The sequence below is a fragment of the Mercenaria mercenaria genome, chromosome 6 (genome assembly GCF_021730395.1).
Source record: "Mercenaria mercenaria strain notata chromosome 6, MADL_Memer_1, whole genome shotgun sequence".
Lineage (NCBI taxonomy): Eukaryota > Metazoa > Mollusca > Bivalvia > Venerida > Veneridae > Mercenaria > Mercenaria mercenaria.
The window spans coordinates 46,705,128-46,730,373 of record NC_069366.1 but is presented as its reverse complement, the minus strand read 5'-3'; the positions used below and the strand labels follow the sequence as shown (position 1 = coordinate 46,730,373).

Genomic DNA, 25,246 nt, shown 5'->3' with positions numbered 1-25,246 from the left:
GGATTTACACGCCTCAACACGAGTATCACTGAACAGGTTTCCAAGTTTCATCGCCGTTTGTAAAATCCTGCGGGATGTCTCTAATTGCTTTTTGTATTTTAGCCATGTGTAAATGTTGATGGTTTTCTGACTCAACCCGGAGTAGAGGGTGTGGACGGTAGCATGCATTTCCACTACCGTCCATGAGCAGGCTCGATCAAACCGAGTCTGCAACATTTTCGTTTTTTCCTGTGAAGTTTCCACTTTTCTCTATTCTAGAGGGATTTCAGAAAAACACGAGGTGAAAAATGCTGGACGCATAATAACACTGTTAACTAATTGGAAGAGTGGATCTTCAAACAGATCTGTCAAAATTACTGCTAACGGTTGTATTTGAGAAAAAGAACTTTGACTAGGGTGCAGCGATAATCAAATTGATATTCCGGTCCAGGAACTGGAAATTTCTGAGATGCTCTTGAGTGTCCCCACCTGACTAAGAGGTTTGTACTGGTTCATCCCAGGAAAGACGGCTTCGCATGTATCGTTGCTATACACCGGGCATGTTAAAGAGCCAGACTGTCTATTCGCCAAGAGCTAGGCTAAGTTTAACCGGATAGGCCTGTATCTCTCCCTGTTCTCTCTGTCTGTTCTGGGGGCTTTATCTCACTCTGTCCCTCTGGTCAGATCGCTCTGTGTCTGTACTAGTAGAGGATGAATTTCGGGCCCTGTGTGGCTGCGTTTGCTATATGTAAAGCGCCTTTGAACGTGTTTACCATGAGAAAGGCGCAATATAAATCTGGTATAATAAATAAATAAATAATTAATAACCTATCTATTTTTGTACGATTTTCCTTTTTTCAGAGCGTTCCTAGTCCAACGATACATTTGTAAACAAAAACACGTGCTTATGTTTAATTATGTAAATTTAGGTCAGGTGACCAGATGTTTAAAAAAAATTCTTTGGCTAACAACGGAAACACGTAACTTAATGACGTAGTTAATTAAGAGGTCACGAGTCTCGCTTGTTATATTTTTTTTTATATAATCATAAACGGTCAAAAATCAGGAAGTAAATATTTTCAAATCGCATTGTGTTGTAACAGGAAGTTTAGCTGGGATTGCTGGTAATTTCCATAGTGTATTACTATATGGTTAGTTATATAATAATTTACATAAAAATAGCGCGATAGTGATACTTATATATTGTGTTTTATAGTCACCGTATTTAACTATGAATTCAACATTACGTTTAACGGCAAGTATCACTTATACACGCCTGGTAAACAACAGAGCTACCTCTTTCAGAGGTATACGGTAAATCGCTCTGTCGCAACTTCTGAGCTAGTGCACGCCGCGATAATAGAACATCAACAAAGGTGAGTGTCAACATTATTTGTTTTTGCATTTTTACCAGCATTGTATCGAATATCATAAATCGGGGAATGGTAGGCGATTTAAGTATGATTTAACTTTACAGGAACTTAATGTTGCTAATTATTTCTTAATTTGTGGCCGTGGTGATGTTTATAAGCAAGCTGATTTAGCAGTGAATTTGGCCGTTTTGTCATGAAAGTACTTTCATTGTCAAATATTTGCATTTGAACTAATAATAGGAAGCAAAACCGAGTAGGCCGTGAGATAGCTTGTAAAAGTTATACAAGGCATTTAGAAATAAACATAGGTTCCGGAAAAATGGTTTTTGAGTAATTATAAGACAGCTGTTGTCGTAGAGGAGATAGTATATAGATCATGTCGCAAGGGGTAAAGGGGATAGCTCTTGTGTTTGCATTAGAATAGCTTTTTGTTTAATGATTTTATAGGTTATATTGAAAAGTTTTACAATATTTACATTGGGTTTGTCTTCTTCGAAATAAATATAAAGTCCATTGAATATACATATGTATGCTTTTAGCAAGTATTGTTTGATAAAAATTTTTCATAAGGCTATAATTGTAAATTTTGAACAGTTGTACATTCTGTTAACATTTTAGCTCACCTTCGTTTAGTAGATTATTGTGATAGTTCGATGTCCGTTGTCTGTCTGTCAACATTTAGCTTGTGTTTGCAATAGAGGCTGTATTTTTCAACTGATCTTCATGAAATGTGGTCAATATGATTGCCTTGTTTAAATCTAGGTCAAGTTAGAAAAAATGTGTTATCTAAGTTAAATCAAGGATTTTTACACTCTGTCTTCATGAAATTTAGTCAGAATATTTGTCTGGATAAAATCTAGGTCATGTTGAATATGGGTCATCTGGAATCAAAAACTTGGTCACCCGGTCAAATCAAAGGAAAACTTTGCATATGCGATAGAGGCTGTTTTTTCTATTGGCTTTTATGAAATTTTGTCAGAATGATTGCCTTATTAAAATCTAGGTCAACTTTGAATATGGGTCATCTTAGGGGAAAAATTAGGCCACCAAGTCAAATAAAAGAAAAACCTTGTGTATGCAATAGGGACTGCATTTTACATCGGCTCTTCATGAATTTTGATCAAAATGTTTATCTGAATAAAGTCTAGGCAAAATTCAAATAAGGGTTATCTTTGGTAAAAAAAACTAGGTCACCTGGTGAAATCAAAGAAAACCCTTGTCTATTCAATAGGGGCTTCATTTTTCACTTGATATTTATAAAATTTAGAAAGAACGGTTGCCTGAAAAAATCTAGGACAAGTTCGAAAATATGGTATCTGGGGATAAAAAAGAGGTTCGCTATGTCAAATCACAGAAAAACCTTGTGTATGCAATGGGACTGATTTCACACGGATATTCATGAAATTTAATAACATGGTGTTGGATGAAATCTAGGAAATCAAGTTGAATATGGGTCTTCTGGAGTGAAAAACTAGGTCACCAGGTAAAATCAAAGAAAAACTTTCTGAATGCAATAGGGGATACATTTTAGGCAGGATGTTCATGAAATTTGATCAAAATGTTTGCTTTGGTGATTTTTATTTTTAAATTGAAAATGCACAATTAAAGCCAGCGCAAAACTGACATTTTGCTGTTTTCGCGCAATTTCATGCTAGCGAATTTAAATGATTTCACTATACAGGAATAAGGAAATTTACATTTACAGCTCTTGCATGTCTTTTTTTTTTCTTCTTAATTTCACATCTTTATGATGCTAGTTAATGCCTTAACGTCATAATATGACAAAATTTCAATTCTAAAGAAAGGTAGTTTTACACAAAATCTGAGGTCCAGTCCCTTTCGACAAACGCGTCTGATTGGTTCTAATAACAGATAGATTGACAGAAATGAAAATAGCCGCGAATATTAGAATTTCAATTATACAGAAAGTTCTTAAATCTATAATTTGATCACTAGAAATATTTTCAGTTATTGTATGTGTAATTGAGGTTGCTAATTTAATGCGTACATTGTTAACACACTTAATGCATGACGATTAGCTCCTACGTAAAGTTTACCTATAAAGTTGACCTGTTTTATAAAATTCGGAAAATTAAATATTTTAAAATTGCTAAAAAGTTTATCAAAGGGGATTCGATGCGAAATTCGTGAAGCACAGTGCATGTTTAGTGGTTTTGGACCCTTTCAGTTTAATTGCTACGCTTTCATATTTGATGGTGCAATGACTAATAAAGTGTAGGACTCCATGATGCTTTTCCTTAATTCCTACCTACAACGGGACTGGAGGAGTTGTTTTTTTGTTTTACGGTTTTCTTAGTCGATTGCCTTAACAAGTTAGGCCTCTTGTTTGTCGATTTTCATCAAGTTAGTTGAGTACATTGGGGTAATTGTACCTTAAAATTTGACCTTAATTTTTATGTTTTGCTTTTATTTACTGTTACGTGTGCACTAATGTTAGAGCTTTTCTCAGCGGGGTTTTTTATTTACATTGTGTTGTTTAACTTGGTTGGCATGCCCTAACGGTCGATTTAAACCCCCCAGTTTCCTTTATTTTTAGGTACTGGACCGTTCCAAGGCGGTTGCCCCTTCATTTTCAACAGGTTTTTTTGTCTGTTCTTGTATTGAGTGTTGCGTTGATTTTCTTGAGTTTAGTTGTAAGCAATTTCCCTTCCGCCCCCCATTCCCCCCTTTTGCCCTTGTCCTTTCCCTAGCATTTACACTACTTTTTGCATCCCACTCCTTTACTTTTAGTAAGTTTTTGTGGCTCCTCTTTGTTTTGGCAGCGAATCCAAGAGGGTACTTGATATGTTTTTGCTATTGTGTTGGTACGTTTGTAAGCTTGTGAGTCTATAACAGGCTGCTACTCTTTTATGTGTTGCTTGTCGTTTTTTTGTTATTTCAGTTGATCGTCGTTGTGTGTTTATCATTGGGTACCAGGAAGTCTCGCGCTATTGTGGTTTACGTTGTAGTGCGGCTTGTTTTTAATATGAAATGGCATTCCTTGTATATTCTTCATTGTTTAACTTTCCCCTTCGGATTCCTCCCCCCCCCCGACCCCATTTTCCCCCTTACCATTTCCTTCCCCTTTAATAATTTTAGCTTATATCAATATGTACTTGTTGGATGTTTGTAGCAACCCGTCTGAAATATTTTTCCATTACAGCTTATTTTTACTGTGGGCCTGCTATGTAAATGCGTGGCTCTGGGGCTGTTATTTTGGTGCTCTGTGCTTCCGAGAAATCTACCCTTACCTATTTTCTTCTATAAATTTGATTTAGCTGGTATATCAGCATGACTCTTTAAAACTTCAGGATTAAGACAATGATTAAGTCACAGACAGTCTAATATTTGTACAAAATTCGTATTTTGTTTTCCGTTACGTACAAACAAACTGCTCGTGTCCTCAACGAAAAGTAATTATGGTATCATTAATTTCAAATATAATTTTACAAGTGTAAAACGCAGTGTAGACACGTTTCAGAGCAACTTCCACTAAAGTTGGGGTCTTAAAAATACAGACAACCCTTGCTTTTACAAGATAATTTCACGTGTTAGATCTACTATAACTGAATTTGTTTAAGAATATATAGCCCACCCGCTTAGGCCAATAGTGAAAGTGCAGATCTATTGATCATGGGCTTTGAGTCTGATTTCTCCCCCAAACCCCGCCCCCTCCCCCCCCCCACCCCCTCCCCACCAACTATTTCAAAGTGTGTCTGAAATCATTTGCCTTCCATCTCTGACACAATGGCTAATATTGAGAACTTGATAGTTACTGAGAACAAGTTAGTGCTAGTGCTGAATCCAGAAGTGCTGAAGTGTTACATTCAACACTGCTCAAAACTGTAAATGCAACACCGAGCTATCTCCTTGGCGATATTACTATGTCCTTCACGACACAGCTGTCTCTCAAATAAAAGTGAATATTTTCACTCCCAAACCATTTTCGGTACCTATTTTATTTCCAAATACATTGTATAATTTACAGCTATCTCACGTCTACTCGGTTTGCTTCTTATTATTAGTTCAAATGCAAATATTTGACAATGAAAGTACTTTCATGACAAAACGGCCAATTTCACTGCTAAATCAGCTTGCTGATAAACATCACCACGGCCACAAATTAAGAAATAATTAGCAAACTTTAAAATCTCTCTGTAAAGTTAAATCATACTTACATCGCCTACCATTCCCCGATTTTTTAATATTCGATACAATGCTTGTAATAATGAAAAAAGAATATGACGACACTCACCTTTGTTGATGTTCTTTTACCGCGAAGTTGCGACAGAGCGATTTACCATATTACTATTTCCCAACAGAAATGGGACATTGCTGATCTCGGACCTGACAGAATCAATACATTCATGACAATCCGACCTCAGTATTCTTCTTGCCTTGATATAAACATGTACTTGATAGATTTTCAGACAGTTAAAGGATCATGTAGTGCTACTTTTCCAAACTACGCTTAATGTGATATATGTAAACGTTTTTGTTTGTTTTTTTTGGCACATAAAGTTTTATTATGAGTTTATGAAGCTTTTGATGTAAAAATGCAAATGAATGATAAAATTAAATGAAAATTATAAAAAAAAATATATATATTTTTTAGAAACATATTTTCTTTGAGATAAGAGATGTAGTAAATTTTGTTTAAAAAAAATGCTATCAAAGGGGATTTTATTGCAGAAATAATTATTTAAAAGGACACTAACGACTGTTCCCAGTCTATATTTAGAGGTTATTATACCGGGCTGGTGTGTCTTAAGGCGATATTGGCATACTAGGTGAGGTATTGGCCCGAGGGCTTTAGCCCGAGGGCAAATACCGGTCTAGTATGCCAATATCGCCTTTTTAAGCACACAGCCCTTTATGAATAGTTCTGTGAAGTGGATAACGACATTAAAATAATTTCATGTTGCACAGCGTCTTTGAATGTTTATGTAATGCGCGGGAAGTCAAGTTTTCTGATGACCCTGACGTCTTTTCCTTTCAAACATTTGCTGTTAAATTCATGGCATTTTAGTGCGTTGTTTCTTGTGTCAGCCTTATTCAACTACGATAGGAAAAGAAGATAGCATCGGATGATGGATTATACCATGGTTTCTTTGGTTAATAATAAATGTTATTTTTTATATACTTGACATTCCAGTGGAAAGTACTAAATCTGATGTTTGAACAGCCAAAAGTGTACCTGATATGGATTTTTTGCACACCCGAAAGTGTGCCTGATATCGATATCAGGCACACCAGCTCACACGGACGCGAATATCGGCCTCACGCTGCTCATATACAATTCAATGCAAAAACTTTACAAAAAAAAATTGTTACTATAATTAGTAACATATGCAATAAATTAACTTCCTGCGTTGTATTTGCAAGATTTTACTAGATTTTATTAAGCTTTTTTAAATTAAGCGTTTTATTTGGAACAGTTAACGGGAATCTAAAGAAGAAAATGCAAAGATCTACACAGCATAATGACGAGAGATTTACAGAATACGGTAATAATTTTTGAGATACTATAAATAGATATTTATGTCTGTGCGTTCTACTTCACTATTGCTTTTTTCATCAATATGTTTAGATCGAACTGCATATCATTCGGAGGAATCTGACAGCAGTTTTCATCAGCTCGTTATCTTTTGTATTTGATTAAATTCATATTTATGTGATGCTGTCACTGCTATAAATTGAAGTTTTGTTAAACATGGCAATGGCTTTAGAAATTGCTTCCTCAAGTTACGGTAATGAAACTGAAACTGAATAATTTGATTAAACGCCTATTTTTATACAATGATTATTATATTCATGGCGTTGTACAGAATAATAGTAATTATTATAAAAATATTAATAATGGCAATGATAATAATAATAACAGCCTTATTGTAACAAAAAGTCATGACCGTACCCCTCCCCTTGAGGTCATTTTACCCCTATTGCCAATACCAGTGCTTAAAGCATCTGGTACGCCCAGACAAGCTGCATATAGAGGTTCAAACCACCCGGTTAATGGTGCCATCATATACTGTTTAAGAAAGAAATACTACACACTACCCTACCCATAAAGTGTAAGAGTATTTATAGTCGGTTAAAAAGCGCTTGCCGCTTATGTTGTATTATTTTTCTGTCTTGTCGACTTAAAATAAAATCTATCTTATCTTATCTGCGTAGTTCTAACGGCAGTTCATTCCAAAGTTTTGGACCAATAGTACAAAAGCTTCTATCATTTAATGTTTTGCACTTGCTGTATGGAACACGGGTGAAACACAATATAGGGAACAGTAGTGTTGCACTTGGAGGTGAAAAAATAAGTTCTTAATTTTGGCAAAAAAAGTATTTTTCTACGTAGTAGAATGCTTGAAGTATAAACAACTTAAGTGGTTTGCTGGTACTTGCATCGGAAATGTAATTTTTAAAGGCTGATAAAATGCATATTTTTGCTGGTTACGGACACTACAAGTGGTACATTTTATAAAATAAAGCTTCAAATTTATGATAAACTTGAACTATTTTTACCGTTTTGTAGGACAAACACATGGAAATACCTAATGCAAGGCAAAAATAGGACTGGGAAAGTTATAGATACTGAAAAAAGATACATATTGTTGGATATTACTTTGTTGCTAAAAAACATGTATATTTCAAATCATCTGACATCTTCAATTTCAGTGTTAATGATAAAAACTTAATGAAAAATCAACACAAATTCTGTCTTTGTTGAAACAAAATGACTTAGATTAAAGGGAAACTCATTAATTTTCAAAAAAATCTTAAATATTGATAGATACCAGTAATTGGTTACGGACACTACAAAAAAGCCTCAAGAATGGTTTTGCATTAGATTATGTTAAAAACATTAAACCCACTCATGAATTTTTTGGTATAATGTTAAAATGATATCTGAATGGAAAGTGTATTTAAATTTGATATACTTCAAACAAAAATATACAACTTGCCAAATTAAAACCAATGAAAAAGAAAACAGAACAACAAATTCTGAAAATTTCCTGTTTTCATGAAATCCTGTAACTTAACAAGCAATATTAAGTTCTCTTAGTGATACATTATTATCAGTACTTTGTATTCATATCACACAACTAACACTTACACTTTTTTACTCAAGAATGTCACTAACCAGAAAAAAGAAATTAAATTCATGGTTATGGACACTACAATATGAATTATCTAACGACAGTACACATATCAAAATCTTTTTGTAACTTTTTTTTTCAAATTTTCAGATGTCTTGGTGTTGAAATTGTAGCCCTATTATCAGTCATAGTAGATTCATCTATAAATGCAACAACATTGTCTCTTATCTCCTATAACAGATCTTGTTTGTGCGGACACATAAATTTCTTTCCACTCTTTTTCCTTCATCATGTGATTTTGATTTTAGTTCTGCTTTCTTAACTAATCTAGTTTTGAGTTACTTTTCTCTACTTCTTGTCGCTGTCTCATTCTACAATCCTTCTTTCTTTCTCTCTCATTTTTCTTTTTATTTTCACATTGGCCTGGATTGAATTTCTGCCTTTCTTTCACCTCTTCTAACCTATTCAGCATTTTTGTGCCTTTCAAGTTTTAGCACTGCAGCTGCCTCATCAGATCAAAACTCTATATCTGAATCACAAATGCACAATGAAATTCAGACATACTTCTATGTATAAAGCAATTAAATTGCAATATAAAACTAGATATTATAAACATACGACACAGATGTGCACACATACTGTGCCATTGCCCATTCTCTATAAAGCAAAAATGATCATAACTGCCGCCAATAAAAATATACTCAAGAGAATATTCCTTCCCCTATGGTCATCTGCACATAAAGCTTGTTCATCTGTTAAAGTTTGAAGCAAATCAGGCTAAAAGTTTGGGAATCGTTGGACACACATGATTTTCCCCTATCATACTATATTCCATATAGCAAAAATTATCAAAGGGCCATAACTAAAGTAAAAACAGTCACAGAAAGAATTTCTCCCTTTACGGTCATCTGCACATCAAGCTTGTTCGTTTGTGAAAGTCTGAAACAAATCAGGCTACTAGTGTTGGAGGAGCTGGACACATAAAAATGTGTCTCTATATTCCTTATGATTAAACAGAAACTATTAAAGGGCCATAACTGTAGTAAAATAGTCACACACAAAAAATCCTTGCTTTATTGTAATATACACATCTTGAGCTTGTTCATCTGTGAAAAGTTTGAATCAAATCAGGCTAATAGTGTGGACACACAAGATTTTACTAGATATATTCTATATTTCTATATAAAAATATCATAGTATCATAACTGTGGTTAAAATAGTCACTGAGAAATTCCTTTTTTATGGTTATCTACACATCAAGTTTGAAGCAGAGCAATCTAATGGTGGGAGGAGTTGGACACACAAGATTTTGAACGAACTGACTGACGTACATACATAGAGCAGCAACACTATATGCCCATCACATAAATATAAAATCTCATCTAAATGAATATACATGTACCTGTCAACACATGGTTTGTACTTTGTACTCCTTGAAGAGATTTTTCTTTCATTTGCAAGTTTCTAGATATTACTTTTAATCATTAATACTTGTAAAGATTTATTCACTTGAACTGTAAGATGTATAATAATTTAAACAGAAATTTCAGTAATACTGGTTGTTTTTTTTACATTGTTTTAATTTCTGTAGTGTCCGTAACAGATAACACCGCCCCTCTGAAACATTTTGAAAAGAAACATTATTGTAAGCTACATGAATTTGAAATATCTTTACAATGATGCTCTTGAAGAAATTTGTCTTAGTGAATAACTGTTAATTATCATTATCACATCTTTACATTTTTAATATAAATCTGTGCAATTTTGATGATAAACATGATTTTTAGCACTTTTGAACTGTATCTATATTTCTATATCTGAAAATATTTATCAACAAATACATACTTTTGTTTTTTTCTCAATAATAATAAAATTTGAAATAATAATTTTTCATTTTTCTGTAAAAAGATGCAAGTTTTAATTTTTTCAGCTCTGGTTACGGACACTACAGTTTCAAGTATCATTATTAAATAGACAAAATTTACCCTTTGTAGTGAAATTATTAATAGACTTTGTTAAATTTGTCATCAGTAAACCCTCCATATTGAAAAAATAGTGATCCTTTATCTCTCGTCACTTCCATGTTTGCTATGACATCTTTCAATTTTATGCTGCAGCAACAGAAAATGATGCTGTATATAAAGATGCCGCAATAAGGGTTTTCCAATGTGGTTGCAACATCAACAAGTTGATAAAAAATAAAGTTGATTAATTAACTTGTGAAATCAGTTATTACTTTCATAAGAATAACTATATATAATATTTTAAAAAATGTTTATTTACACCACTGAAAGACAGGTTACGGACATTACAGGGTTTTTGTAGTGTCCGTAACCATATTAGTGGTGCTACAGCAAAAATGTAGTTAACAATAAAGGAAACAGCATAAACAATTAATGTCAACAGTTAAATGTGATAAGAAAAAATCAATAAAGACTCTCATAATATCTTACAAATCTATAAAATACAATTGGTTACGGACTCTACATCTTTTCAAAAAAACCTGATTTTCAATTTTAAAAATTCATACAATTAAATTTCAGAAATACATGATTTTGATTTTTTTTCTTTAAGTACTATTACAACAGAGAAATGATTCTGGACCAAAATATTAAAGAAAAAATAATGTTAACATTGCAATTAATCATTATAACAAGAGGAAGGAATTCTAGTGAAAAACTGCATAACATCTTACACATTTCACATTTTTCTCGACAGCTTCAACAATTTTCATCCGATCATGACAAATCAAACACCAAAATAATCCTTAAAAAATTGTCTTTATGCTGATAACACACATTTACATGGAAATATATAATATCATACCATAATTTTATTTGAAAAATATGGAAAATTCTAAGTGCAACAACATAACGCTTCAAAAATGACTTTATCTAGATGCGTTTTTCACCACTGCTTGAAAACTATTTGAGCTAGATCAATAATATTTGGCACAGAACTTCTTCATATTTAGTGTTATGAAGTGTAAATGTTAAATTGCAATAAAGGTTTAGGAAATTTATGAAAACCATGTATAACAATGTGATATTCTAAATGCTCCCTATATTGTGTTTCACCCGAACAACATAACGACATTCAGAATTTTCAGACGATCTCACACCTTGTCTACTAGGAATATACTCTGTAAGCAATTCTGTTAAATACAGAGGTACTCTGCCAGGTTTACAGTTATGCATGAAAGAAAGTATCTTAAACTCAATTCTTGCTTTCACCGGCAACCAATGTAAGTGATACAATATGCTTGTTTAGAACTGTCAAATTTCCTCCTGTTAAGGACAAGTTTTCCGCACATGTTTTGAATACGTTGCATCTTACGCACCTCGCAGTTAGCTACACCATACAGTATGACATTGCAATAATCAAGATGTGAAGTAACTAGAGACAAAACTGAAATTTCAGCCAATGAATTATTAGACTCTCCTTGAGGAAGTGAATTTTCAGATTTAGTATCAGTTACCAATCCATACAGGGTCTTGGTTTCACTGTTGCAATCTGTATTTAAGTATTTTAATATTCACTTATCATTATTCATTAAACCATTCTAATATGTTGTTTCTTGTGTGAAACTTCAATCGTGACCGATCAGGCGCGTAGCTGCCTTTACGCAGACACGCAGCTGCTTCGTCAAAATCTAGCAAGTATACATAAACTGGCTTATCTAATTGGTTGGAACAAGAGGTCTATATCATGCAACAGAGATTGCTTTTTACGCAACCATTAATTACTTCATATTTTGTTTTTAGTACAGTAAACTGAAGTTACATGGCAAACTGGTTTATATAATTCGTTGATTTAACGTGCATTGATATCAGCCAGTAATTGTATTTGTAGTTTTATAACAATTTAGGTACAGTCATCATCCTATATTTGATTTCTTATTTTGTAATATAATATTACATTTATACGCCGTCTATGCTTACGGTTTAAAGAGTCAAATTTCTGTATGAGCCGTGCCATGAGAAAACCAACATAGTGGGTTTGCGACCAGCATGGATCCAGACCAGCCTGCGCATCCGCGCAGTCTGGTCAGGATCCATGCTGTTCGCTTTCAAAGCCTATTGGAAGTAGAGAAACTGCTAGCGAACAGCATGGGTCCTGACCAGACTGCGCGGATGCGCAGGCTGGTCTGGATCCATGCTGGTCGCAAAGCCACTATGTTGGTTTTCCCATGGCACGGCTCATATTAAGATTATAATACAATGTCAAATATTGATAATAATTTTTATAACATTGCAGACGTATTTTGTCACGCATGATAATTATTACGTTATTTTTAGATATCATAGAAATATCTTTTAAATGTACTTAAATGTATGAAATCATCAATTATTCCATGGTCCCAATATTGTAGAAAATATAAAATTATAGAAATCAAATAATTACACCTAGTTAAATCCTATGCGTACTGCCAAGGTTGAACACCGGTACGATATCACAGTATCTGACAACCAATTATCAGTAAGATAAATATGCTCTCTTTTTTATAATTGGTGATTGCAATTTTTTTTTCAATGGCCTTACAGGTAACTAAATCAATATATGTATAATATTTCAGAAGACCATATACAACATTCTAAAAAAATATCCAATCAAGATTTCAGTGTAATACCTGGTTTTAGATGTCGTTGAGATATACCAACAATCACGCTATGCTTTTTACACATTTTTATGATTCAATATTGTTGGTAAAATGTTTACCCAATGATAATGTTAAGCCAGAAGTGTTGTTTTTTTTCGCACTTCGCCATTGTGGTCTCGCGCTTCTCAAGCAGGCGATACGCGATTTAAATGGTGTAAGAAACATTTTGCAGAATACTGTTTTTTTTTTAAAAAGAAATACCAATAACGAAGTTGATGTCATGAAGACGTAGCAATAACAGAATGCTTTCCAAAGGAATCCTTTTCAGATTTGTTACATTTGTATCAGAATCATGAAACTTGGCATGTCTTTGTTGACTAGTCTAGTATTCAGTTTGTTACAGACATATCTCTTGAACGATATATCTAATCGTAATGATATTTTCAAAATGTCTCACCACTAACCATTTGTTTTGAATTAGTACTTGCACATGTATAACATGGATCACTAAACCACAGATTGCACGTGCAATATTACGCACACATACCTAGTGAAATAAAACATTTTATATAAATAATCAACAAAAAAATAAGGTTTTCGTGCAAAGTTTTGCTTTAAATATACGCTAAAATGGACCATTTTCCGTTCTCACATTGATAACACATTGACTGTCGATGTCCCCTATGTATGTGTAGATTCTGTTATAACTCATGTCGCATGTTTAAACTTTTTTAACGTTACTTCATCTTTATATCAATAACAAGCTCATGAACACCTCACCCCCGCCCCCCGCCCCCGATGTGTTGACTTTTATTTATCTCAAAATTAAACGTTTCTCATAATGTATATTGAAATGCTATAAAGCCTTAGCCGCAAGAAAAAAAAAAACAATTAAGTTATTTCATTATGGAAGAGGCATCAGCATAATTGTGGAAATGTTTCAATTTTCAGTTGTGACATCGCCACGTGAAAGTATAAAATTACGTCAACGTAAAATCAACTTAACCTTTTATCAACGGAGACCGGATTGATTCAGTTATCTTTCAACGGTGTTAACAACCACCCTTCGATGCTTCCGTTTAAGTCGATGCTAGAGGCGTGAATGTTGTTGCATATTTCATATAACCTGTCAGGAATAGACACAGTCAAATCGAGTCTGCTATTATTTTATTTGGTTGTGTCATATACTTCAATGGATCTTCAAATTGTATAAAATTGATATTTCATATTCTTTTCTGACGACGACAACAGAATCTCTGTTAATCCGAATAAACCTAATGCGAGGGCTTTAAGAGCGGTAGTCACGCTTCGTTTAGCACTGAGAAATAACACCTTAGTACACTTATTTATTGTGCATATTTCATAAATTCTTGCAGGACTAAAATCTTGTTGAATCATTGTGTCCAAATGCATAGGTCGGGCGTTTCTAAATCAGGATATGGTTTAAAAGTGTATGCACGATATGTCTATCCTTCTGATGCACTCAATCAGCTGCAGCACTACGTTCATTTAAAAAATTAAAATAACCATTCTGTTTCAGAAATAGCAAGAGTGAGGAGGCGATATATGATACTGTTCGTTGTCAAGTGTCTGCTGGGTGTTCTACTACTTATACTTGGCGGTGTAGCTGTAAAAACTACAAAAGGACAGAAGGACACATTTGGTCCTCCGTATTTTCTTGGAGCCTTTATAGGTGGATCTGCAGTAGGTTTTAATACTACTTTTACAATTAGAAAATTAGAATACGACAACAGCTTTTCATGATGGCCTTTCCAATTTTAAGTTTTTAGAACCCCGTTTTATAGGAGTATAGTTCGGCCCGTCGTGGAGAGTGCCTGGAGCCCTGCAGCTAAACACATGACTGCACATGAACAATGGGGGAGGGTGCGGGGTATCGTATGACTGCAAAGGAACAATTGGTGGGTGCAGTCAGGAACAATTGATGGGTATCATATGACTGCGCAGGAACAATAACAGAGAACAAGGCAGAGAACAAGGGGTTTGGTTATCAGGTAACGCGGAAAAAACACATGACGTCACGGCCGCAACCAACATTCCAGGCTCTAAATGACAAAAGAGAGAAGATGAGTAGATTGAAAATTCCCATGACGTCATGGCCGCACGTAACATTCCATGCTCCAAATAACAAAAGGGGAACTACACCCTCGTAGAGAACAATGATGTGGTTATCAAGTTACGCGGAAATTCCCATGACGTCACGGCCGCACCCGTAGCATTCATGATAACAAAAAAGAGTAGGTGAGTCAATCGGAAATTCCCATGACGTCACGCCCGCACCCGTATTGTTCCGTTACCAACCAGCTTCTCTATTTTTAGCATTAGACAATAGAGGTTTTTACATAACGTTGGTCTTTTACTGCCAAGGTAGTTTTATCATTCCTTTATCTATATTTTATTGTTCTTTCATAATAGTATGGACTATCATAATAGTACCGATTTCTTAACCGAATAGTCACAACCAGCATCCAGTTTGACTTTATTCACAACGATATTAAATGCAATCAAATCTATTCAATTTAACCCACAAATCCAAAATAGCCACACATCAAATGAAATGACAAGTGCTCACTTGACTAAGATATAACATATCAGTTACAATATGCGCGTTCAGCGTGAAAACAGACAAGGACTTCGGACACTTCCCTAAATTTTGAATGCAAAATTCTCATTAAGTATTTAAATATACCCAAATCTTTTTGAATCACATATAAACCAATGCGTTAATTAACATATTGTAGCGGAAAGTGGTTTGTATCCGTTCTCATCAAGATGTTGTTTTTTTTTATTTAATCTAGGCCAGGTTATATCTTTTAGAAAAAAATAAAATGTTTACTTTCCGAAAAAATAAGATGTCATTACTTTATGAAAGTTTCAAATATATGAAGTCAAATTTGAAAAAGTGGCAGAATCTGTTTATTTAAGGAAAAAATAATATTTCAATATTAAAATCCTGTAAATAAATAAAAAAAGAGAACGATATTTTTTTGCAAACAACCTGTACTTGATTTAAAGACCTGCTCCAGTCCTACCTTTTAACCTTAAATTGTCTCTGGAAAAGCATGAAAAACTTGACTATGAACAGTGACGTCTGTCAAAATAGAGTCTATTTTATAGCTATAGATATACATGTGTAAGTGACCGGTCAGGTTTAAGCTCGACTATTCATATAATAGTAGAGCTATTGGACTCGCCCATGCGTCGGCGTCCGCGTCCGCGTCCCGATTTGGTTAAGTTTTTGTATGTAAGCTGGTATCTCAGCAACCACTTTTTGGAATGGATTGAAACTTCATACACTTATTTACTGTGATAAACTGACTTACACTGCACAGGTTCCATAACTCTATTTTGCTTTTTTACAAAATTATGCCCCTTTTTTGACTTTGAAATTTTTGGTTAAGGTTTTGTATGTAATCTGGTATCTCAGCAACCACTTTTTGGAATGGATTGAAACTTCACACACTTATTTACTGTGATAAACTGACTTACACTGCACAGGTTCCATAACTCTATTTTGCTTTTTTACAAAATTATGCCCTTTTTTTGACTTAGAATTTTTTGGTTAAGGTTTTGTATGTAAGCTGGTATCTCAGTACTCACTAATTGGAATGGATTGAAACTTCACAAACTTATTCACTGTCATGATCTGACATGCATAAAGCAGGTCCCATAACTTTATTTTGCTTTTTTACAAAATCATGCCCCTTTTTGTATGTAAGCTTGTATCTCAGTATCCACTAATTGGAAAGGATTGAAACTTCATACACTTGTTCACTGTCATGATATGACATGCAGTGCAAAGGGTCAATAACTCTACTTCGCATTTTACAAAATTATGCCCCTTTTTCAACTTCGTAGTTTTGGGTTAAATTATTATATGTAAGCTGGTATCTCAGTACCCACTAATGGGAATGGATTGAAACTTCACATACTTGTCCACTGTCATCAGCTGATAAGCACTATGCAGGTTTCATAACCCTATTTTGCTTTTTTACTAAATTATGCCCCTTTTTCGACTTTCGTATTCATTCAATCGACAAGGCTGTTGAATAGTCGAGCGTTGATGTCCTCCGACAGCTCTTGTTTTTACAGTGGGCACTTTGTCATTCGAGTACATGTACATGTCTGTATAGCTCTGTTATAAGTGATGGCAGATATGTGTGTGCAGTATAACTTACAAAGAAAAGGCAGTCATCTGATCAAGGCCGTAGGATTCTCGCTGGAGATAAGTACCAGTGCCACGGAAATATTTGGCTAAAACATGTATTAAGGGTTATGAGTATATCATCAAAACACAGAAATATTTGATAAACGAACAACATCTTTACCATTATTTTACCTGACCATTTCGTGTTCTACAGTACTGTCCCGTACGACGGATTGCTGAAAAATGTGTTCCGGTTAGTTATGTGAAATTTCAACACTCGTACGCTATTGCAAATGCATCAAAACGAACATATGTAACAGATCTATGAAAATGGTTTTTAAAAACGCTTGACTGCCGAGAAGAGCACCCCTTTAGGCAGTCCTTTTTCGGAATTCAATGTTTATATTAGTATACTGACACTTGTTTCGTAGTATATATATGTTTTATATGCTGTTCAATTTTCATGTGAAACAACTCTTTCATTCTGTGATTTGGTGTTGTTTGATTTTTTTCTCAATCCGTAAGGTTAAGCGTTAAAACTGTATCCAAAATGATAGTTCATTGTTGGGCTTGCCTAAGGAAGCTGTATCGGAAAAAGTTAACTCAGGATGGGTCTGACATGAGTCTGACTGCAACCCCAATAAAGATAATGTTGTGCAAATCAGGCCTGGCAAAACACATTTGAAATGTGTCATTTGTAGGGCTAAAGAAGAAACAGGCCCCTGCATAAAAATTCCACCTGAAGCTCGGCTGGACCTTTTAGTTAGTTGTCGTGTCTAGCCTTATTTGTATATGCCATCAGCATGGAATCACTTTCATGGCATCACACTGAATGTGAAACCATCACTGATATGACCTGCCAAGAAGCTACTGTTCTTGACCTATATCTCACAAGCATATCGATTCCAAGCGTTATTTCTGTTGGATAGACTATGGTCAGGATCAGATTAACTGCTGTGCACAAATTGCCTCTTTGTTGTGGTGTTAAGCCCTAGTCCGCCACAAAGAACAATCTTCAATTCAATTTTCACAAAAAGAAGAACAAGTAACGAATGCCAGAGACATTTATTTAATATGTGTCTGAAAGAAATATCTGTAAACGTACAGAAAAAGATGAAACAATAAAGAAATGAATTATATATATAAAGAATGAAAAAATTAAAAAATATAAAAAATAAGAGGGCCATGATGGCCCTGTATCGCTCACCCGAGTAGAATTGCTTGCTTGAACAAATTTCCTAGCTTTAAAAACAAGAAAATTAGGAGGAGAGTGGGTCAAGGTAAAGCTTATGTAAGATTACTTTTGAAATCTGTAAAAAATATTGCAGGTGGTCCAAATCCTTTTGCTGTAGCTCAGAAAACAAGAAAGCAGGTCAGTAGGTCAGTAGGTCAAATTGATGGTCACTGAAAGTCTATTTGAAGATCGACATGCAAGACTATACATGCCATCCAAATTTCAAAGCTATATCTTAAAAACAAGATAGTAGGTAAGTAGGTCACATTCAAGGTCACTGAAAATCAGTTTTAAGATCGATGTACAAAACTTTACATGTCATCCAAATTTCATGGCTGTATCTTAAAAAAAGTAGGCCAGTATGCACAATCATGGGTCAGTTTTAAGATCGGTGTGCAAAACTGTACATGTCATCCAAATTTCAAGGCTGTAACATAAAAAACAAGAAAGTAGGTCAGTATGTCAAGGTTACAGTCAAGTAACCCCTAATTACTTGGGGTCATAAGCTAATTATTATTAAACAGTCTAGGAAATATGATCTGATAATTTTTGAAGAATTTTTTCCTATATAACTCATGTAAAAACTATGTGACACTCGGGGCGGGGCCTCTTCCACCCCCAGGGGCATGATTTGAACAATCTTGTTAGAAAGCCACTAGGCAATGCTACAGACTGAATATCAAAAGCCCAGACCTTGAACTTTCAGTCACGAAGATTTTTTTTTAATTTCAATGTAAGTCTATGTAATACTTGGGACCCCCAGAGCAGGGCCTCTTTTTACTCCAGAGGCATAATTTGAACAATCTTGGTAAAGGACCACTAGGCAATGCAACATACTAAAAATCAAAAGCCTAGGCCTTGCAGTTTCAGACAAGAAGATATTTTTCCCTATATAAGTCTATGTAAAAGCTGAAACTTCCCGGGGCGGGGCCTCTTTTCACCCCAGGGGCATAATTTGAACAATCTTGGTAGAGAACTACGAGGCAATGCTATATTTGAAACATCAAAGGTGTAGGTCTTATGGTTTCGGACTAGAAGATTAAAAAAAAATTCTATTCAAGTCTTTGTAAAGCTTGAGACCCACGAGGCGGGGCCTTTTTTCACCCAAGGGGTATAATTTGAACAATTTTGGTAGGGAACCAAAAGGCAATGCTACATACCAAAAAGCAAAGGCCAAGGTCATTTGGGGTCAGACAAAAAGATTTTCAAGTATTTTCCTAAGTCCTTTAATGGGTCAATTTAAAATTTTGGACCCCGGGGCCTCTTTTCACCCCAGGGGCATAATTTGAACAATCTTTATATAGGACTATTAGATGATGTCACATACCAAATATTGAGTCTCTATGCCTTGTAGTTTTTAACAAGAAGATTTTCAAAATTTTCCCTATATAAGTCTATGTAAACCATGTGACCCCCAGGGCAGGGCCATATTTGACCCTAGGGGAATGAATTTGACAACCTTGGTAGAGGACCACTAGATAATGCTACATACCAAATATAAAAGCCCTATGACCTGTGGTTTTGGACAAGAAATTTTTTAAAGTTTTGCCTTTCGGTTGCCATGGCAACCAGAGTTCTAAATGGAATTCAATTCTTTGAACATTTTTAAAGAAGACCATCCAAGGAACGTTCCTGTGAAGTTTCATCAGAATTGGCCTGATGGTTTAAGAGATGATGTTGTTTAAGGAAAGTGTGGACAGACGGACGACGCCGGACGCCGGACGGTGAGTGATCAAAAAAGCTCAACCTCAGCCTTTGGCTCAGGTGAGCTAAAAACTTGGAAAACAAATAACTTCCTCATCGCTAGTGGCGTGCGTGTCATGAGGAGGGCATGCAGTAGATTTTCGGATGTGTTGCTAGTATCTTACAGCACATATTTGCCAATCTGCTGCAACAAACAACCAGGATAAATAAAGTTCAATGAAAATTCCACCCAACGAATAAAAATGATTTCATAGTATTTTCTCCACTCACTACTATACATGTATAAAATACCTATGTGCACAAATGCAAACATTTGTATGTTATTTGAGTTACAAACAGGAGTAAGATATGTGACTATCGAATATGGTTTTGATGCTCGGGGGATGGGGGGTATGTTATATAAAGAAAAATAGCCTTTATATGTATATAAAAGAGTACGGTGTCATTTACTGTGAGCTCATTAATATTCGTGGGGGACCAAATTTCGTGGATTTCATGGTTGAGTCAATCCGAGAAATTTAATCCTGACGAAAAAGTAAAGTTCCCATTAATTTTATGTTCAAAAGTTGAAATCCATGAATTCATATCCCCACGAAATTGCCGTTTAGACCAAAACCACGAAATGTTATGCCCATGAAATTAAATGATCCTACAGTATACCGTATGCGGGAAGCGCGATATTGAGAGAGATTTGATAAACTAGCAAAATTAAGTCAACGAACGGAGTACATTTAATTTTATTTTTTTTCTTCATATTTATATCAAAGTTCATCTTTCATTTTTCTGAGTTTTTCCTTGACTGTCTTTACTTCGTTGTTGATATTGATTAACTTTAGTTCCGCCTCATTCAAGTGCTTTAGTAACTCTACCTAAAAGAAGGAAACCCGCGTAGATAAATTATACTTTTCAAGAATGTGTAAAATACGACAACATTTAGTATAATTCATTAAAGACTTCTAAAAAATAGAAAACATTTTTTCTTTATGTTTGTAAGCTGGTCATACATAGAGTCGCGGCAAGTGAGTCCAGACACGATCCAGTTCTGACTCATCGAAGGTGCGCTAATCCTTTTGTTCGAATACAATACCACATTACTACGTTATGTCATACAATGCAAAAAACGTAATCTAATCCTTTATGATTCATCTTAGGGAGTGGCGCCCGCAAGCGTTCCAAATTTGTAAAGACAGCGCAAAGCAATCTGACTAAAGTACTTGATCTTCTAAACGAAGATCTGAGAACGACCCATTCACAGTCGTCTTCTGTATATTTTGGATTTCCAATATTGCTATTTTTATTTTCGCAAATCTATTTTTATTTGAACCAATAAGACAACTTGTTCGAATGTCAAAGAGTAAGAAAAATTTGCAGTCAATCCAGGACTCGAACCCGGGGCCTCTCGCTTACAGAGCAAGTGCCCTACCGACTGAGCTAACCGGCTATCTGACATCTTTCGACATAAAAATTGTAGATATCAAAACCCAAGGCTTTTTAAAGCTTGCAGAATGTTGTAAGTTAGCTTTTGATTGGCTAGTGGAAGGGTCGTCAGAACGAGGCTATCAATAGCTCGTTGTCAGATCCTATGCGTAGCGTAATAGGATATGTACTTTAGTCAGATTGAGCGCAAAGGTAAGTTGCTATTAAACTCTGCAGTGGAGCAGTGTGCTTGTGTGACGATTGTTACGCCACATTTGAAAATAAGTACCTGGAGCATAGCTGCAGTAAGGAATTCTAGCGGCGCCATTCCTTTGTACAGAGTTCAAGAATGTGGACGAGAAGAAAAAGCCAAAATGTGTTGAATGCGATATTCTTTGAATGCAGCGAAAGCTTTATACATGAATTTGCCTATAAACTACTCGGATATTTTTATTAAATTAAAAAAAAATTTAATATCAAATTGTATGTTTTCACGCGCTGAATGCGCATATTGTAACTGATATCAAACAATTGTTGAAAGGTTATATATATTTGAGAGTGAACCCTTTGTCATTTGATCTGTGGCTATTTTTAATTTGTGGGTTAAATTGAAAAGATTTGACTGCGTTTGATATCGTTGTAATATAAAGTGAAACTGGATGCGGATTAAGACTATTCGGTTAAAAAATCAGCACTATTATGATAGTCCATACTATTGTGATATATCAATAAAATATAGATAAAGGAATGACAAAACTACGGTGGCGGTTAAAGAACAACGTTATATAACAACCCCTATTGTCAAATCTTAAATATAGATAAACTGGGTGGTAACAGAACAATACGGGTGCGGGCGTGACGTCATGGGAATATCCGATTGACTCACATACTCTCTTTTATTATCTGGAATGTTACGGGTGCGGCCAATACGGGATAATAACACCCACTGTTCCCTACAAAGTCGTGGTTTCCCTTTTGTTTTTTGGAGCCTGGAATATTTGGCGCGGCCGTGACGTCATGGAAAGTTCAAATTGACTCACCTACTCTCTTTTGATATTTGGAGCCTGGAATGTTGGATGCAGCCGTGACGTCATGGGAATTTCCGCGTAACGTGATAACCACTATCATTGTTCTCTTTTATTGTTCCTGCAGTCATATGATACCCACACATTACTCCTGTGCAGTCATACGATACTCCGTCCCCTCCCCAATTGTTCCCGTGCATCATGCGCTGAGCTGCAGGGCTCCAGGCACTCTCCCCAGCAGGCCGAACTGTACTACTTTACATTCTCAATGTCACTTTTGACTAACTGACCTCTAAAGGCTAGAGGTCATCTGCTAACCAAAACAATCGTCCTATGATGTTTGAGGGCTGTAGGTCAAATGCGTTCTTTAGTTATCGATTGGATACCGTTTTATGTCTTCAGGCAACTGCGACCTTGAACTTCAACGTAATAGAAGTCATTTACTGTCAACAGGCAATCATCCTATGAATGTTGACAACTTTAGGCCAAAGCATTCTTGACTTATTGGGTGGAAATTTTTCAGTCCCATGGTCAATGTGACTTTGACCTTGTACGTACTGATCTAAAAAGACACCAAAGTTTACCTACTGACCACAGGCAATCATTCTATTAACTATTGGCCTTGCGAGACCAAGAATGAGCGGAAACCGTTTTAAGCTGTGACGTCACAAAGACCTTGACCTTAGACGTACTGACTTAAAAACGAAAGATTTTATCTACTAACGGAATTAAGGCAGACATCATTTGAATTTTGATCGTCAGATTAAGCCTTCTAGAGTTATTAATTGGAATTAAAATGGTCTAGTGACATCCAGACATACCGCCCGACCGAAGGACAGTCAGATAAAATAATATTGCCTCCCTTCTTCGAGGGAGCGGGCATAAATATGAGAGAAAAACTTCATGTAGCTTTAGTGTACGTGATAATAAATAATATGTTTATCGACAAAAAGTAGCACATAATGCAAAATTGGCACTAGATTGATGTCCAGTTATAAAAATTTAACCGAAATTATATTTCAATAAAACAACAATACAAAAACTAATTATAGATTGATAGACACTTTTATTCCTCCATTTGTGAAGAGCATACCATATATACAATTATTTACATAGTACATACATCCAACGTATAAAAGCAATATCAATATGTCGAACCTTAGTACAAAATTAATTTCATTTTGATTTCAAATGGCATTATACCGCTCACCAGGAAACGAAAATATTTATCAATCACTCGAGAAACCTTGACTTATAAGAATAGTCAGAAAGTGAGATGACGACTGAGCATGGGCAACCACAAAATACTTAAATTCATCGTAAAGGGTGACCATTAGTTTATCGACAGAAAAACAAAAAACAACGAATGCATCACTCTATTAATCTTCACACATACCAGCAAATCTTGAGCGAAAGTAGTAGAAAAACAAGATTTACAGGAATGAAAAGATGCGGGATTATTCCAGAGAGTATTTATCTAAATTCAAAGATAAACATGTAACTTATTACCGAAACCTTTTCAAACCTTGAAACGAAAGCGAAACTCAAGATTTGCAGGTCATAGAAAACTTGCAAAAGGGATACAAATATATCAAGATAGTAGAATAAATAACAAAAGAAAAATGTTTTTCTTTAACAAAATATAAAAACCGAGTTAGCAGCTGATAACGTTCGTTTGTATTCTATCGAAGAACTCTTTCAAAAGGAATAAACACATACAACCTCATAAAAAAAGTTTGGAAGCGAAGAAATAAGGCAAAACAATAAAAAAAAATGATTAAACATGTTCATAATCATTAAAGAACAGACATTTAACGACACACCGGTCGACACCAAGGTTAGGCCGATATGTGCAACAGTCCGCATATATACATATCTAAGTTTTACCTCAAGGTTAAGCCGATATGTGCAACAGTCCACATATATACATATCTAAGTTTGACACAAAAGCTAAGCCGATATGTGCAACAGTCCATATATAATCATATTTAAGTTTTACACCAAGGTTAAGCCGAAATGTGCAACAGTCCACATATATACATATTTAAGTTTGAAACCAAGGCTAAGCCGATATGTGCAACAGTCCATATATAATCATATTAAAGTTTGACATCAAGGTTAAGCCGACATGTGTAACAGTCCACATATATACATATCTAAGTTCTACACCAGGGCTAAGTCGATATATGCAACAGTCCACATATATACATATCTAAGTTTGACAACAACGCTAAGCCGATGTGTGCAACAGTCCACATATATAAATATCTAAGTTTGACACCAACGCTAAGCCGATGTATGCAACAGTCCACATATATACATAGCTAAGTTTGACAACAACGCTAAGCCGATGTGTGCAACAGTCCACATATATACATATCTAAGTTTGACACCAAGGCTAAGCCGATGGTTTATCTACCTCTATTATATCTGCTACACTTGTACAGTTACTTGTAAGGATTTCCTTCCCTTGTTTGCCTTGTTCTCGGTGCTTTCGAGGGATCTACTGTCCAGATTTTATTTACTTCACAACAGCGGGTGTTTAGTGATGTATGGCGGCCGTAAAAAGTCACCCCGACTTCATCTCAGTGTTGTTATATTGTCTGGTCCTTCGGGATTATTGATTTCAACTCGTTTAGATTTGAAGATTGAA

At 35.1% G+C, this 25,246-nt stretch overlaps 1 protein-coding gene across 1 annotated transcript in view; it reads left to right on the top strand.

Annotated features, from left to right (window-relative positions):
• Window positions 1–1,032: 1,032 nt before the first annotated feature.
• The window catches only part of LOC123549002 (uncharacterized), a 40,980-nt gene continuing 16,766 nt past the window's right edge, over window positions 1,033–25,246 (top strand). The window contains exons 1-3 of the mRNA XM_045336746.2: window positions 1,033–1,103; window positions 6,791–6,859; window positions 14,590–14,753. Coding sequence (XP_045192681.2) covers window positions 6,814–6,859; window positions 14,590–14,753 — 210 coding nt within the window. The 5' untranslated portion in view covers window positions 1,033–1,103; window positions 6,791–6,813. The remainder of the gene's footprint in view (window positions 1,104–6,790; window positions 6,860–14,589; window positions 14,754–25,246) is intronic.